We start from the raw sequence: 16,713 nt of genomic DNA, 5'->3' as shown, positions 1-16,713 counted from the left end.
AAAAAAAAATATTTCACATGACATTGAGCGCCTGACTTTGAATTTTTGATCATAGGTATAAATGAAGTATTTTCCTACTATATACATTGTAACTTCTTTTTATTAGTGTGTTTTATTTTATGCATTATGATATGTATGTTTTATTGTCAACAATAGGCTGTGCAATTATTTATTATATCTATTTTAATAAGTTAATATACTCTTACATAAAGTAAAGTTACTTGTTCTATTAGTTTTATGTAGAATATTCTTTAGTTAAATAAACAAAAAAACACCATATCTTTTCCAAGTAACAGTGAATTAACAAACATATTATACCTTGTGTAAAAAAATTTTATTTTATTTTTTACAAAATTTAAACATACAATGTGAATAAGGTCTATAATTAAATTGAATAAATCAATTACTGTAAATCAACTTTATTGTTTATAACACAAATTTTGTGTACCGCTTCTATTATTAAAGAATAATAGAACTAGTCAGTTTAGCTGCCACTGCACAAGAAGGAACAATTTATGCAACTACTCGCATAAATATAATAGATACAATATGTATGATTATTAGAAAGTACATCTCTGTACGTCTTATTAATTATTTCATCCAAATGAGCACATCAAAATGTTATACAATATCTTATTCCTATTTTTCTTAAGTTCATATCATATTGTCTATATTTACAATGTATAGTAATTGTCATTAAGGCAATTTGAGTTTCAAAGCAGGTACAATAGATGGATGCAGAACAGTACTTTGGACAACTGAGTTAACTATATCATCTAGTTATGCATATATAATTGGAATACTTATTGTTATTAATTTGCAAAAATGAGTATGACTTTCTTATACAGTCCAACACTATTGTTGAGTTTCAGTTTGAAACTCAGACAACCTGCACTATTATTCATCATATTATAATACAACTTATGCTAATTTTATTGTAAACGTAGTCATTAAATTAGATTTTTCATTTGTTAATCGAGAAACAAAATAAAATCGATTACATACAGTACTTTACATTACATCAGCGGTAAGATTAATAGTAAAAATGTAATTTTATTGCATCAAAAATATTTAATGATTTCTTTTGTGATAAAATAATTTTGAAGCAATATCTTGTGTCATTTGTAATTAATTTTATTTATATATCTGAATATTCGTTGAATTGAAAATGTACCAACAACTCTATTTCCAATTGAAAGCTTTAATTGCTTTATATTGCACATTACAATTCGATTAAATTTTTTTTCTATTTAACTTTTAGTTATTGTTTCGTGCATTTTTTATACAAATTGCCACAGGCACTTATTTTGTAGAATTTTCTTAACAATTGTCATTCCATTATATATTCCCTAACTCGGTCTTTTTTTCGAAATATTTACTTCCTAATACATTTATTTTTTGTCTTTATTGTGTTTACACATGGTGTCAAGGAAAGAATGTGTAATGCAAAAACTGCAGATTCTTCGTGTCAAAATAAATAAAAAAAGTCCTTTTATTACTTTGTAATCTACCGCTTCATTTTTGAAATATAAGCGATCGAAGATTTGAATGCGCGCGCATCACTACACGTGCTCTTCTATAACCTCGGGCAACGTACTCTCAGTTGCTTGTCAAAACTCTCAACGGTCGGACTGCGGCGCATGCAAAATTGACAGCTGGAGACACATTTGCATACACAGTGAGTTCTAAATTTTTAATTGCTTATATTTCGAAAATAAACATGAAAATATAAATAATAGAGTGCGTGAGCAAGCTGAAAAAGCGATATTAGTATTGTAAAAACGGTACACGAATTTTCCGCGTCCTTGTCTGATTGTATGTATATGCGCATTAACACAGAGTACCATGCACGTTGGTAGGTCGTAATATTATTATATTATATTCAGTCTATATTTATTTAACGTTAAATCTTTTAATTATAAAATTTATATTTTATCAAAAAAACAACTCTCAGGAAATATGAGACTTTTATATTTCCCCTGTAGAGATTTTTCAAATATCGCGCACAACGCCGGTCAATGAGTAATGCACATACGTAATTGGACAAGGGATCTTTATGAAACGTTCTCTTTCTATTCTTACGTTAACATATGATTCCAGTATTTTGTTTTTGTACCTTCAAGGAAACAAAATTGTAGATCACAAAATAATACAGGACTTCTCAATTTGTTTTGGGACGGAGAATTTGTAGTTTATATAATCTTTTTGGAATACTTATATACATGTGGAATTAAGACTTAAAATAAGTAGGACCATGGAGATAAAAAGAATCTGTAGTGTAATCAATTATAAACACTGGAGATTAAGAATTAATTATTTCATAAATTGTTTGTACAAGAAAATACAGTTATGTTCTAATCCTTTTATCACAATGGTTCTATTTATTTTAAGTGTAGCAGTCCTGATTCCACGTGTATATTATACAGAATAACGTGTACTTATAAATGATAAAAAATTACTTTAGCTCACCCTATGGGAATATTGAATATTACGAAGTGCTCTTTGCGTATCAGGATTACTTTCTAATGTAGATGATTGACTGGACGGAGGATGCGAATATTCGGAAGTGTTTTCTTCGTCTGAAGCTAACACTCCCTCTATTCGTACTGTTGCGTGTTTAAATCGTCTTAATCTATACCCAGGACCAATTGGTCTTCTCGCAATACTATAAAATTAAGTTGTAAAAATATGTAATAGTTTAATTTTTTTTCTAAAATATAACTTTGGTAGAAACAATTTAAAATACATACCTCCTTCTTCTTAGAGAATAATTATACGTGTAGCTCGGATCTTCACCTTCTTCATCCGACCAACTTTCTTCGCATGCATCATCTTCATGATCGCGTAAATCATTTATGTTCTCAGTGCAAGGCCGAGTTTTAATTTCCGATTGCTCTTGTTGCGTATTAGTACCGTTAATAATTCCACAAAAATGACCAGATAATTTTACAGATTCCTCTTTACCCCTGAAATTAATTATTAATTATTACTTATACAATTATTTTTGCTATATGTCATAGTATTAAAGATCTTACCTATGTTGTATGACATCATCACAATTTCCATTATCTATAGGAGAAATAAGGCGATTAGCATTAATGATTTCACTAACTTTTCGGCCAAGTGTTTCAAGATTATCATCATCACTACAGTCCTTTAAACGTTCATTCCCATTAGCATGATTTTCATTTGAAGGTTCAGGACTGGAACAGGGACTAGATTGCATTCTATAATGAGCTTCGGACAAAACTGAATTTCCATTTAAACATTCTGATGTTTGTTTATTTAATGACTGTTTATTGATGCTATTTACAGAAAGCTTTTCTGTTGATGAAACTATTGTTCCATGTCCAACAGGATTGAAATCAGTTTCGCTAATATCCGTTATATCTGTTTGAGTTTGATTATCAACAAAACGTGCACATACTTCTGTACTCTGAAAAAACAGATTCAATATTATACCTTATTTTTACAAAATAGAAAAGGTATATTTTTCACATTTGAATATATACTTTTCTTTCGTGATGGGGACTTGATCGGGGGCTAGAGTTTACACCACATCCAGATCCTACTCGACGATGTCTATATTTACGTTGTTTGAAACTGTTACTAGGCGCTAAAACTGTTTCTGGTTGATTAGATTCATTCAATTGTGTATACATGGTTGCTTTTACAGGACTTTGGGGACAATCTGTTGGAGATGGTGGGGTTGTTGGTGTAGAAGATGAAAATTGTGTTGTAGGATTACGTCTACGATGGAGTCTTTCTTGGGCCTTTAAAAAGGGATGTACAAGACGTTTTTTACATTGTTTGTATCCATTTTGTTGCTCTCGTCTAAAACATTATAATTATGATTATTAACTATTACATTCATTAAATTTAGCTTGCGTATTAAATCGATACTTACTTAATTACGTCTCGTTCACGCTGTTCTAACTGCAATAAAACAGCATTTAATTCTAAGTACAAATTGTTAGTGCGTTCGAGTTTACGTTCATAGTGTTCTCGAATGTCTTGAGCATGCCTTAATTCATCCTCGCGTCGTCGTATTAGATCAGCTTCAAATCTTGGACTACTGCAGCTATTTGTTTGCATTTGTTTCATATGATCTCTTATTTCTTTTTTCCAAGATTGCTATAATTGTATTAATTATTAAATATAATAGCTTTAAATTTAATTTTATGATTTCCTCACTAAAAATTTATACTTTACCTGTGTTTTAAAGTAATCATCAGGTTTTGTACATAACACTTCAACAGCTGCAATGCCAAGATGAATTTCAATATGTTTGAAGGAAGGTCTGTTATGTGGTTTAGCAGCCCAACATTGTTTTACAAGTAATCTGTACCCTTCTGGACAACTTGCGGGAATTGGTAAATGAAGAGAATTATTGCCCACACCCCAAATAATTGCAGAAGAATCCACATCTTTGTAAGGTATTTCACCACTTAAGAGCTCCCACAATACTACACCATATGACCATATGTCTACTTTTTCGGAACAAGGTTCGTTTCTAATTATTTCTGGAGCCATCCAGGCAACAGTACCAGCAAAGCTCATTCTTGTACTGATTTCATTCCACTCTCTACTAGTTCCAAAATCACTAATTTTTACAACTTCTCCTTGTCCTATCAATACGCTAAAATAATAGATAATATTTAAAAAATTAAAACTTAAACACTTTTATCATAATCTTATTTATGTTGATTATCATACTTTGGACTTTTGAGATCTCTATGTATAATTTTATGCGAATGGAGATAAGCCATCCCAGCTGCAATTTGTTTAGACCATGATACAAGTCTAGGAGGTGGAACTGGTTTCCCAGCTCGAAGAAGATCATACAATGGTCCATATGGACAAAATTCCATTATAATACAGTAACATGGTGCTTGTGTACAAACACCTCTGAAAATACGTAATAATATTTTATATTTATTCTGTTATGAACTTTCCACATACATGTATATGTACAACAATAAAAGACTTACTTAAATTGAACAATATTTGGATGATTAAGTTTTCGTAAATGCTTTATATCAGTCTCACGTGGTTCTCGTACCTTTTTTACAGCTACAATTTCTTTGTTTAATTTCCCACTAAATACTGCACCTTGCGCACCAGATCCAAGCCACTGAAGTTCACTAATTGATTCAAATGGTATTTCCCAATCATCAGCTACAATGATTTTCTGTTAATTTTCTTAATAACATTTGTAATAACTATATTAAATAAATAGAAAAAAATAATATACTTTGATGTCCTTTAATTTTTTCATTCACAGCTGCTTTTGAAAGCATAGTCCAAACTGGGCGCATACATCCTAATATACCCTCGACCCAACTTGACCTCTGTGCATCCAAAGTTCCAGAACCTGGAGTACATTTTGTCGCAGTTTCACTGGAATTACTATTGCTTCCCGAAATGCTATGACTATTATTAGGTAATTGAGCATTGTGTGGGTCAGTGATTATGGGACCTCCTGCAATTCCACCCAACTGGCCCAACTCTTCTTGGATGCATAACATGCTAAAAATTAATAATTTATAAAATTACAAAATCTTTTAAATAGATAATAAAACAGAAAAATTAATTTATATAACTTTGCAAAATTTTTCAAATTATTGCATCATTTGTAGGAATAGTTGTTGCTCAACTACAATTTGCTTATACTGATTAAACTTGATAAATACCATGAATATATTAAAACAGGCGAAATTGTATTATTACAATTATTTGACATAAATTGTTTAAAAAATTTATGTTCGCTCATTATAATAATAATTGCAATGCTGTTAGCAATAAAATTATTCGGCCGAACTTTTCTCTAAACTATCACCATGACCTTGACATAAGCTTTCAAGTCTGTATGTAGTTAGTTCATGCTTAGGTCAAAGATGGTATAGAAAGCACAATGTATTAGCGAAAGTTTATCTTGTTGCATCGGGTATACGTAATTTTTTATATTATATTTTATACATCACATGTAAATGATACTAATAAGACTCATATTGTAATAAAAAATTGAACTTTGTATCGATAACGATATTTTTAAAAAGTGGCAATTAATTACGATTAAACCATTTTCTTAACTATAGACAAATCTACTATCAGTTGATAATTAATTTCTTACCATTTACTATTTTAGCAAATGTGTGTTCATTTATTCTGTAAAAATATGCATTTCAAACAGAAGTGCATAAATATGTTCTTTAAAGTCAATGTTTAAATTGGCTATCGGTTATCGATTTAACTGATATATATTGTAGTGAAAGTGAATTCAAGGGGTTTTTATCCGTTTAAAGCTGCACAACTACAACGATGCAACGTGGTTTGAAGGAAGTAATTTATGTAAATAAACGGAAATTTTTTTCAAATAATTCCGCGTTTGTAACAGAAACGAATACATCGATAAGTCAATTAAGTTATCTTTGAAATAATCGAACTATCGTATCAACACTAAAAGTTTGATAATTATCAAACAAAAGGTTAAGTTTTTTGAACCTTTCCTAGAATTCTTGAACTCTAATCTAATAATTATAAGTTGGTCGATGATTCAATCACATTATTGTACTTGTAATCAGCAAGCTCTGATAAAATAAATTATACTGTTGGAAGACGCAATATGTATTTTAGAATAATGTGCTATTCCCCGTAATGTCTTCCTTATATTTTCGCGGAATTTCTAAAAGATATGGACCACGATAAAATGATAATATTGCGTGGGCAATATGTGTGTTTTGATATTATAGTTGATTAATAAATCAACTATAACACTGAGTTTTTGCTATGTTATTTTGTATGCATTGTACATCCGAGCGCAACATAGGCTTCCTTTGGCTAAGAGTCAGTGTAGGGGAAATAGGTCCCCACCATTTTTGTCTTCGATTTAGGGAATCAAGTATGTGAACTTGCAATTTTTATATTTCCAAATTCTCGATTTTTTCAATCATCAAATTTCTCATTTTGAAATATTCGAATTTCCAAATTCCTAAATTCCAAAATATGAAAGCTTGTCAATTCGAAAATTACAAACCAAAAACCAACGAGTGAAGGTGCCATTTTTTTCTGATGTCATTTTTCCTAAGGAAAGCTACCATGATCGTTAGTATACACCTGTCAATCTCGAGCATGAATCGAGTGTTACAAGTAACCTAACGCGATAACTGTAAGCATTGATACGAAGATATATTTTAGACTGAACTTTGTGTCCTTTGCTAATATAGTCCTTTATTACGAATCCTTTTATTATACAATTCTTTCATTGATGATATTTAAGTAGCATAATAAACTTTTGTGTTTACTCAACGCAAAAGATATATTAAACCCAATACAAATTACGAAGAATTAAATAAACACTACAATTGTAAATGCCTGAGATTCGAGAAATTACAAATACAGGTTTATACAAATGTGTTCGTTCGAGAACAAGATCGAAGCCGTCATCGTGCCGTTATCGGAAGCGCATTCCGACGATTTGGCCTTCGTGCTCACCTCCTTGTACCAACGTTGTTTGGAACGGCCGCATCGTCGTTCTGCGTCTTCCGGAGGAAAAACCGTGTAAAGACCATCGTACCACGCGTAACATATGGATGTAGCACCCTTGTCTCATGTACCGAGAGAAAGTATTACAAAATCATGCCACCGAGCAAATTATTTTCCGGGAGAACAAAAAACCAGCACGACAAAACTACACACAGTGTTCGCGAGCAGGATACATATCAAAAACTAACAAGTTATCCGGTAGAGGGCTACATTTACCGTTCGTTACTTCAATATAACACGTGATGATCAAGTGTGTCTGTTCTTTTCATAATTACATTAGAGTTTGATCGAATTAAATTGTATCTGGATTGTGATGTGTTCAATTATTCTTACAGTTGAAATTTATGTAATTGAAATCGTATTGTGATCGATAAAAAATGCTGATGCTATTTCATAAGTACGTCGATTTTTAATAATGTGACAATACCGTCATTACTGTAAATGAGACATTTCTAGAAATTGTCAATGTACAAATTTTCGAAATTGCAATTTTTTAGATTGGGAATTAAAAAATTTTCGAGTATCGCACGAAAGAATCTTTCTATATTTTTAATAGCTAGTTTTCTGACATAACCTAACGATAATGAACTGTATACAGTTGCGTATCGATGATCTAACACAGCATCCAATATTTTCGAAATAATTCAGGGTTCCATAAATTCTCGCACCAGCTGTTTCGTATTATACCTACAATAGGTAATTACAAGTGCGCATGCGCATCGATACGCGCGCAACTGTACGAAAAATAGCGCGTTATTTTAAACAGGTGTATTTGCAAGAACACACTATTACTATTAAATATATATTTTTTCTTTACCTATTAGTAAATATGTGCGTTTCTGGACGGGAGGGTGACAAAACCACTTGATTGACACCCGACGGTGCTTCCATTTCCTGAGAATCAAATTTGTACATCTCAGGTTGAGATAGTGTTTCGGTCTCAGCAGGAGTACGCATTCTCGTTTATCATTTGGTATTCTAGTTCTGAAACAGAATTCAATGATATATCGAAATTGCTTCGACGCTATTTAAGTTTATAGCAAAATCTGCGGTTGCTTGTCTCACTGTTATATGTAAGCATGTACCAAGTAGTAGTATCAAGATCGAAGACCGGACGAAAAAGAAGAACGAATAAGAAATCACCTTTGGCATAACATGGGGAGGTTGGGTTCAATGGAATGCCGATCTAGTAAGAGGCGTGGTATGTGGCGGTCACATACCAAACTTAACCGTGATTTTATTTTTCGTGCAAATTCCTTGAATCACTGACTTGCATTATGTTCACGTAATCTTATAATAGAAAACAAACTGGACATATACAAATTAGAAGAACTTATAATTAAAATATATTTTATAAATTAATACAAATAAACTTCATAGCCAAATAACAGAAATTGATAGGCAAAGTATAATATGAAATTATACATTTATTTTATGAATCAACGTAACAAAGATATAAAATAACCGACAAATTTGACCGGTTTAAAAAATGTCTAACGAGTACTAGTTCAACCGTCGGCACCCTTTCGCGCTACCAAAGAAAAAAAGAATACGGAGTTTTGTATAGTGAGTCATTCGTAGGCGTGTCTTGGATTAATCCCAAGCACCTGTGTCGATGTCTAGGTAAGCTCCAACTTCCTAGTAATAACCCCTGAAACCTTCTAAATCTAGTGGTAACTTCCTACGCAAGCGTTAATGACTTTGATAGTCGTCATTGTTTCAGTTATATACTTTCACACAATGCAGTATTATATGTATTATAACATAATCACTAAATTAATAATTTAGAAAATTTATTCTATTCTAGAAATTTTAATTTAGAAAATTTATTTACTTTGGAATGGTTAACCGTACGAAGTTGCAATCGGGAATTTTCGTTCGATACAGCGAAGGGGTTTAAAACTTAGCCGACTTAACAGATCGATGTTCCAAAAGAGTGAGCACGTTGCACCCTTCGTTCTTGGACAGTCGCTCTTATAAGTTGGGGAAAAACGAATCGTAATGACAGGGTGTGTTTGGCTCTCCCGATTTGTCGCCTGACCATCATAATTTCCTCATCATCGTGTAAATATTTTACCGAATAATATGTACTTTAAAATAGATTATGTTATTAGAGACAAGAATGACTAACGCTAAGCGACAAATTTAATAAAGCTAACAGAATATACTGTGCGCCTTCAGTTATTCAATTTTACCGCTTTAAATTCGCGTTGTAGAACCTTGATGGTAATTAAAATTTTAATACACGTCAAATTTAGGGGGAAACGAGTCTTTTCACTGTTACGATTTTCAAATTTCGCGCGTTTACTTATTTACGAATTCACCCTCGCTTCAGTCAAACGACCCCTTCTAAAGAGATGCAACGAAGGTACTTGCATTACGAGCAACACAAAAAAACGAATGAAAAATTCCTAAACGGCCATTTTTCCGGGGTCCTACTGTAGTTACTGTACTATCGTTAGATTAATGTACACAGTTTTGCTGCACATCCTAGCATTGAAATCACCCGATAAATTCAGTGATCGCAACGCTGTCTATAGAATCACGATGATCGGTAAAGATATTTGCTATTATAACTTACTTCTAAATATTTGTTGTTTTATGCTTAATATTTGAAAAGGAATCAATCCTTGCTACATTTGTGCATCGTTTTCTACTTGAATACGTCACACGAAATCCAATATAATCTACCTGTTCAAGGACATTCCTGTAAAGTAGTAACAAGAAATACCATATAAAAACTCTTACATAATTATTAGCCGATAAGTAATTTGTCAGCAAACATATGTTTTTCATGATAATATCAAATATGTATAATACTTTCACTTTAAAGTTTATAACCCATAAACATATAATAAACATTAAACGTGAAAGTCTCTTTCGTAAGAAACTGTTATCAATTCCTTTTTGTATCATGTATCAGTACTTTGTAGTAACATTTTACTGATTTTAGGAATATTAAACCTATTAGGAAATGCTGTGAGGAATGTGCAATACCTCTTATGCAATATTAATGTTATCCGTAACAACGATCTTTTTGTGTATTTCATATTCAATGAATTAATTTAGTTCACTGTTATGATTAATCATTCCCAGGAGTATACTCTTTTCATTCATACGAAAATCTAACATTTATGAAGTGTAAAAAAGTTATCGTTTTCGAAAGCGGGATTTTGAAATTTTTAGGAATAAATTAAAAGCGAGTAGTGCACGAAAAATGACCATGTTTGGACGCATATATTGGCAAATAAAAATTTGGGAACTTTTGTTAAAACGCATCTAATAACCTTCAAATGATGGTTAGGTTAAACGTGAATCAAACTTAAAACACATGTCATGGTGTATCGATTAATATTAGCCATTCGAAAAACAGTCATATATCAGAAAAATAATATATTAAATCCTTTTGTTTGAAAACTACATTTATACTTGACTTCAGTTAAATTATCATTTGTATGTATTCCGTAAGTTTGGGTCACGACTGACCCAAGAATAAACTTTAAAGTGCCGGTTGTTTGGGTTCAATAATGCTTCAGTTCCTACAACACAGAATTGCATTCTGGTGCAATGTAGGCTTCTTTTGGATAAAGAGCAATGTAGGGGGAGACGTCCCCTACCACTTTGATTTTAGGGAATTAAATATGTGAACTTGCAATATTTTAATTTTTACGTTTCTTATTAATCAGATTTCCAAGTTTTAAATTTCATAAATTGTCAAATTGTCAAATTGAAAAATTGTCAAGTCTTTAAATTTACAAACTCCTAAATCAAGTTCGTAAATTTGCAAAATTATCAACCAAAATTTAACGAGTGGTGGGGGTTCCCCTTTCCTACATCGCCATTTCCCACAGGGAAGCCTACCGTGCTACTGTACGAAACGCGTGCCGCTGCGACGGACGCAATGAGATCCGTACCCAATGCAGAACGATCAGGAACGAGCTTTCACTTTCCTCGAACGGCTTGCACAAGCGAGACACTACAGCGGTTAGGGAGCACAACATTTAGCATAAAAAAACTTCTGTTAAAATCATAAAATGTATCTCGTACATTTAAAGAAGAAAAAACAACGCGAAACTGTGATGTTTGGAAACGAGGAAGAGGAAAGAGTATGGGAGAGACGCTTTATCGATTAAGCTCTGGCAACCCCTCTTTTCTTACCTGTGGAAAAAAATTCTGCCGACGTAAACGGCAATAACGGCGATTCCCTACGAAATATCCATGAAATTGTAACTGGCGCAATGCATTTGCAAAGTTTTTTCAACTATCCCGTCTGACACTGCGAACATCAGAAAGTCCTCGACTCTCAAAAAACTGATCCTTGCGTCGTCACGCGTCACAATAATCATGCAGAAAAATAATAAATGTATTGCACTGAATTAATTCCAGCACTGTTGTATACATTAAATCGCAGGCAAGTTTAAATAATCACGAATATATTCTTGTTGACTGTCACGAAAACAACCCTGCACCACCCCGACGCACGACGCGTCCAGCGAGCACTAAACAAAATGGCGCGTACCATTTTGTCCGCAGCTTCGACACCAGAGTGCGCCTGTTTTCTGTGTGAGTGTAAGGATATTGTTCTCTCCTGTCAGAGGGGACAAAGTACCGAACAGGTTCGTCTATACCAGTGGCTCCCACGCAGTGGATCGAGGAACATTTGCTGTAGAGTCGCTGCGATTGTTTTTTAGCGGTTATGATAGAAGTATGAGATCATAGCAGTCATTCATTTTTAGTTAGAAAATTTTCAAATGCTTAAACATAGAGTTTTAGAAATTAAAAAATTTTGAGATCTCTCAAAATAACGCGGGAAGTGTAGTTTAAATATCATAATAGAGATCGTGATTCAAAAAAGATTGGGAAACACTGGCCTATTCAAACCACGCCTCTTGGTATTCGAGTCGCATACGCACACGACTGCGTATTGTATTGCACGTGTATGTGCGGTGCGCAGGTTGCAGGGACGAACACATATTTTTCGAAAGATCTGTTAAAATTATGTATGTATTTGCAATTGTATAGTTCCATTGCAAGAATGCAAATAGTTAATTGAATATTGTTATATTGTAGTAATAAATAATAGCACAATTACAATTATAATATTTGATAATAGTTTGAAGAAAGATGATTAATATGTTTAAAAAATAATCGTTGTCCCTGTACTCTTCAGATGGCGCCACTACTTCAACCCCGTAATATGAAAAATAGCTGACTTAAAACTCAGAAATATTGTGTTCTTATTTCCATTGTAAAGGAAAAATGATTTGATAAATTTTAAACAAATTCATATATTTTGGAACATGTACTATTAGATGATGTATGGAATAATTATTTTTTTAATAGCTATACATACTATCGTAAGATTTAGGAGATAAATAGCGTGGCATACTAAAACTCAAAATGCTCGATAGTCAGGATATGCAGTGGGGGCGAAGAAGGGACAGCAAACGAGTTCCTAACAATCGTAGCTGTACCTGTAACGCTTGACCGGTGTTAGAAAACGTGTACGGATAGTGCATCTGTTGTTGTTTATATAGTATTCTCCACTGTCCTTTACATAATACGTGCAAAACTTTGACCTTGAAAATCTCGTATACCTGCTAGACAGTGCTTCTCAAAATTTTATAATTTCAGATTCATTTTCCAAAATTGTAAATTTTTATGATACATTTGTTTGTAATTTTTTTAAATTTCTAAAGTTCGAAAATTTTGAAATTCTAAAGTTTAGAAATTGCAAAATTCTTAAATTCGACAGTTCCAAAGTTCCAAAAATTTAGAAATTTTAAAAACATGACAATATAAGCATTTTCAGATAAATAATTGAAAGGTATGATTTGATGATACTTTACGCAGTAATATTGTATAATATGAAAATATTTCTAAGAAATCGATTCTTTCGATTCTCCTCAGATGAACGTAAGAGAAGGGGGGAAGAGATGGCCACCAATTCCTGGAAGTATTTTCGTTATTTCTTGGAAATGGTCAGAACTTTTTCTTTTATGTTTCGGCAGATTCGACTGCCCCTTTGCACAGGCGCAAAAGCACTTTCCTATATTGTAGGATGGATGCACACTAGGAGAACTATTTATTCCGTTCTGTTCCATTTTTTCTCAATCAAATAAAAAGTCATTGTTGATCAATTATCTTATCTCATAAATATTTTATTTTTGGTTAATACTGATGTTCTTTTTTCTTCTCTTACTGTCATTATACATATAAATAAATTTGTATGATATCGGAAATTAGATAATTTTATTCTGTCGTCATTTTTCGTGTGTGCTTATTTTTCGATGCATGCAATATTTAAATTTGTTTTTCTGCTATTAATATGATTCGACATATATTGAATATTAATATCATATAGAAAGTTATATGATCCATAAATTATTAAAAATTGAATTATTTATAATCATATTATCTTTTTACATGAGTAGTTAATTCTTTATATTCTTTTACAACATTTTCAAGTACTGCAAATGCTTGTAAAAAATCGTCTTCCTCTAAACCATGTTGTTTATATTGATGTAAAAAGGCAGCATTAATGTAAGAAGTCCAGGTCTTTTCTAAAAGTATATCCAGAGGATCACAAATTTGGGAATTATTAGTTATTAAGGCAAGAAATTTATCGTGGTTTAAAATTTTTCTATTTTGATGCAAATGGGTAAACCAATCAGTTGTATTCCAGTCTGCGTATAAATGTTTTTCTCTAAATTCATTTGTATTAATAGAATCTTTATCTGTTACAGATCCACGTGTTACCAAGATATTTGACACTGAACACGTATATGCATGATGTGCTGTACTCCCAAACGAGGTAGTCGGTGTCTTTAATTCGGCATCAGTTAATTGCATATTTAAGTTGGGTATTCGAAGCATCTGTTTCAAATGATGCATATATGAATTCCAGTTACACATAGATTCATATTTTGCAGACATTGTTGGTATATGTGGAGTACTCTTGATTGTTGCTAATTTGTAAGAAGGATGAGATGCTACGCGAGATAACAATGAATTCATGTTTGTATCATTTAATGGTTGAAAAATGGCCAATAACTTTTCTGAAATAATCTCATTAATGTCTTGCAAATTTGTAGCAGGTTCTTTTAATAAATTTGTACATATATTATATATTTGTTCATTTTCAAATAAAATGTTTATATCATTTTGATCATAGAGTTTTGCTAAGGTTAATAGTGTATTATATTTTTGAGTACACACTTCTCCAAAGGAAAATGGTAATACTGTTGTGGTAATGATTGGTTTTGTTTCATATTCTTCACGTATCATTCCTGCCATGAAGCTGCCAATACCAGATCCTGTTCCACCTGCAGAACTTAGGAGTAAAAGAAAACCATCAAAATGATCTGTCTTTTCTACTTCTTGCCTGACGCAGTTTAGAACTAAATCGCTTAACTCTTGTCCATTTTTTAAATAACCAAAAGCCCAATTATTTGCACAACCACCGCCAGTTTGACAAATTATATTTTCTTTTGGATACGCCCACGATGTACTTGTATCATTATAAATTTTGTTAATTACTTTTTGTTCTGTATCTACAAGAATTGCTCTTGACAACCATTTATTGTGCTTAGATATACCAGTAAACCATTTATTAAATGTATCTTCAGAATATTGATAATTAGCATTATATGATACTCCAGTATTCGTGTATTTCAAATCAGATGATATTTTTGAAAATAATGTATGTCCCAACTGATTTCCACATTGTCCGAATTGTATTGTAAGCATTATTAAGTACAATTTTATCTAACTTATGCAAATTCCTACATTATTAAAGAAATTAAACATGTTTTCAATCATACATCTATATGTACAATTTATTTTATTCTATTTCACAAATAATAGGATACGTCAAACGACAAGTTTTCATTTATTTGCGCATATCAGCGCTGATCGGTCCTAACAAGACACGCCACTAAAAGTAATGCGCACGCGCCCTTACGGCGCACAGTGTGTCGTTTGGCTAATCTAGCGGGACAAAAATCCTGCTTCAAAGAAATACTGATTATTTTTCGTTTTATTGGTTTTTTATTAATCAAAAACATGATATTTCATTAAACATTAATGATTATATATATTTGCAAAATTATTTAAAAAATTATTCTAAAATTTATTTAAAAAATCATTCTAATTATATCCTAACCTAATCTACACCTAACACGGAGTACTCTAACCTATGGAACTGGTAGCGCCATCTGTCCGTCGAACAGGATGAACTACACGCTCTTGAAATTGTAGGTTAATTAGTTCCTATCTTCTAACGCCAGATGGCGTATTATGTCCTGCCACCTATCGGCTAATGTGGGAACTAACGAAGCTACAGTTCCAAATCTGCGCGCTACTTAAAAGTAGTTTAAGCCATGCTATCGGACTGACGAGCTAGTCTTTACAGCATTGAAGTGGAGGAGGGATCTCTGCGTTCCATTTAATCAACGTAAGTTCAATTTTTTAATATTACACATATATTTAGCCACAACAATTGTACATTATAAATAGTTATTCAATTTATTCTTTTTATATGTAACATTTTCTGTTTACTAATGTTCTAACTTTCACGTAAAAATATTATTAAATCGTGCAACAACAATAAATATGTTATTATAAATGCTTTTATTTTTCAGTTCTAAAATTGAATATGCACACAATCTGCCTCGATCTTCGACAAACAATTGAGCCAATAAAGAGTTACATAAATTAAAAATTGTACAAAATATATTTGCAAATTGTATGTATTTATGGTTACAATAAATAAACAAAAGAAATCATGTACTTATTTACAATCCTTTCCATTACATTCTTAAACATAACAGACAATCAACAGGTTAGGTCAGGCTTACGGTTAAGTTATATTATGTTAGGTCAGGGCCTAAGGTTAGGGCATAATAGGTTAGGTCCAGCCTACGGTTCGGTTATATTACATTAGGTCAGGACCTAAGATTAGTTCGGATCATATTAGGTCATTGCCTAAGGTTAGGTTGTATCAGGTTAGGTCTGGAGACCTAACATATATCATTCCCCATGTTATTATTACTATTATCGTGAAACTATAATTATTATCCTTACTACTCTTATTATTATCAAATTAACCTACATTATTACCCATATTAATACTTTTATTATCATTATCCTTATTATTCTTATTATTAT

At 32.0% G+C, this 16,713-nt stretch overlaps 1 protein-coding gene and 1 long non-coding RNA gene across 15 annotated transcripts; one reads left to right on the top strand and one right to left on the bottom strand.

Annotated features, from left to right (window-relative positions):
* Positions 1-403: 403 nt before the first annotated feature.
* On the bottom strand, positions 404-11,844 carry wnd (Mitogen-activated protein kinase kinase kinase 13 wallenda). Its single transcript, XM_003704667.3, has 11 exons — positions 11,704-11,844; positions 8,363-8,529; positions 5,255-5,529; positions 4,992-5,178; positions 4,717-4,908; positions 4,213-4,639; positions 3,908-4,134; positions 3,513-3,834; positions 3,036-3,436; positions 2,751-2,966; positions 404-2,665 (listed from the first exon to the last, which is right to left on the bottom strand). Exons 2-11 carry the CDS (start codon positions 8,500-8,502, stop codon positions 2,461-2,463), a joined length of 2,592 nt encoding a protein of 863 aa, XP_003704715.1. The 5' UTR covers positions 8,503-8,529; positions 11,704-11,844; the 3' UTR covers positions 404-2,460.
* Positions 11,845-12,016: 172 nt separating this feature from the next.
* On the top strand, positions 12,017-16,346 carry LOC143264112 (uncharacterized). Of its 14 annotated transcripts, XR_013037622.1 has the most exons (5): positions 12,584-13,372; positions 13,456-13,526; positions 14,292-14,359; positions 15,834-16,000; positions 16,188-16,345. It is a non-coding gene; the product is annotated as an uncharacterized LOC143264112 (long non-coding RNA). The 14 variants fall into 14 exon arrangements; XR_013037621.1 differs by lacking the exons at positions 12,584-13,372; positions 13,456-13,526 and adding an exon at positions 12,017-12,108 and having other exon boundaries at positions 14,846-16,000; XR_013037620.1 differs by lacking the exons at positions 12,584-13,372; positions 13,456-13,526 and adding an exon at positions 12,258-12,545 and having other exon boundaries at positions 14,846-16,000.
* The last annotated feature ends 367 nt before the right edge of the window (positions 16,347-16,713 follow it).

This window comes from Megachile rotundata, chromosome 3 (assembly GCF_050947335.1).
Source record: "Megachile rotundata isolate GNS110a chromosome 3, iyMegRotu1, whole genome shotgun sequence".
NCBI lineage: Eukaryota > Metazoa > Arthropoda > Insecta > Hymenoptera > Megachilidae > Megachile > Megachile rotundata.
Note: the sequence above shows the minus strand (reverse complement) of the source record. Positions and strands in the feature narration are given on the sequence as shown.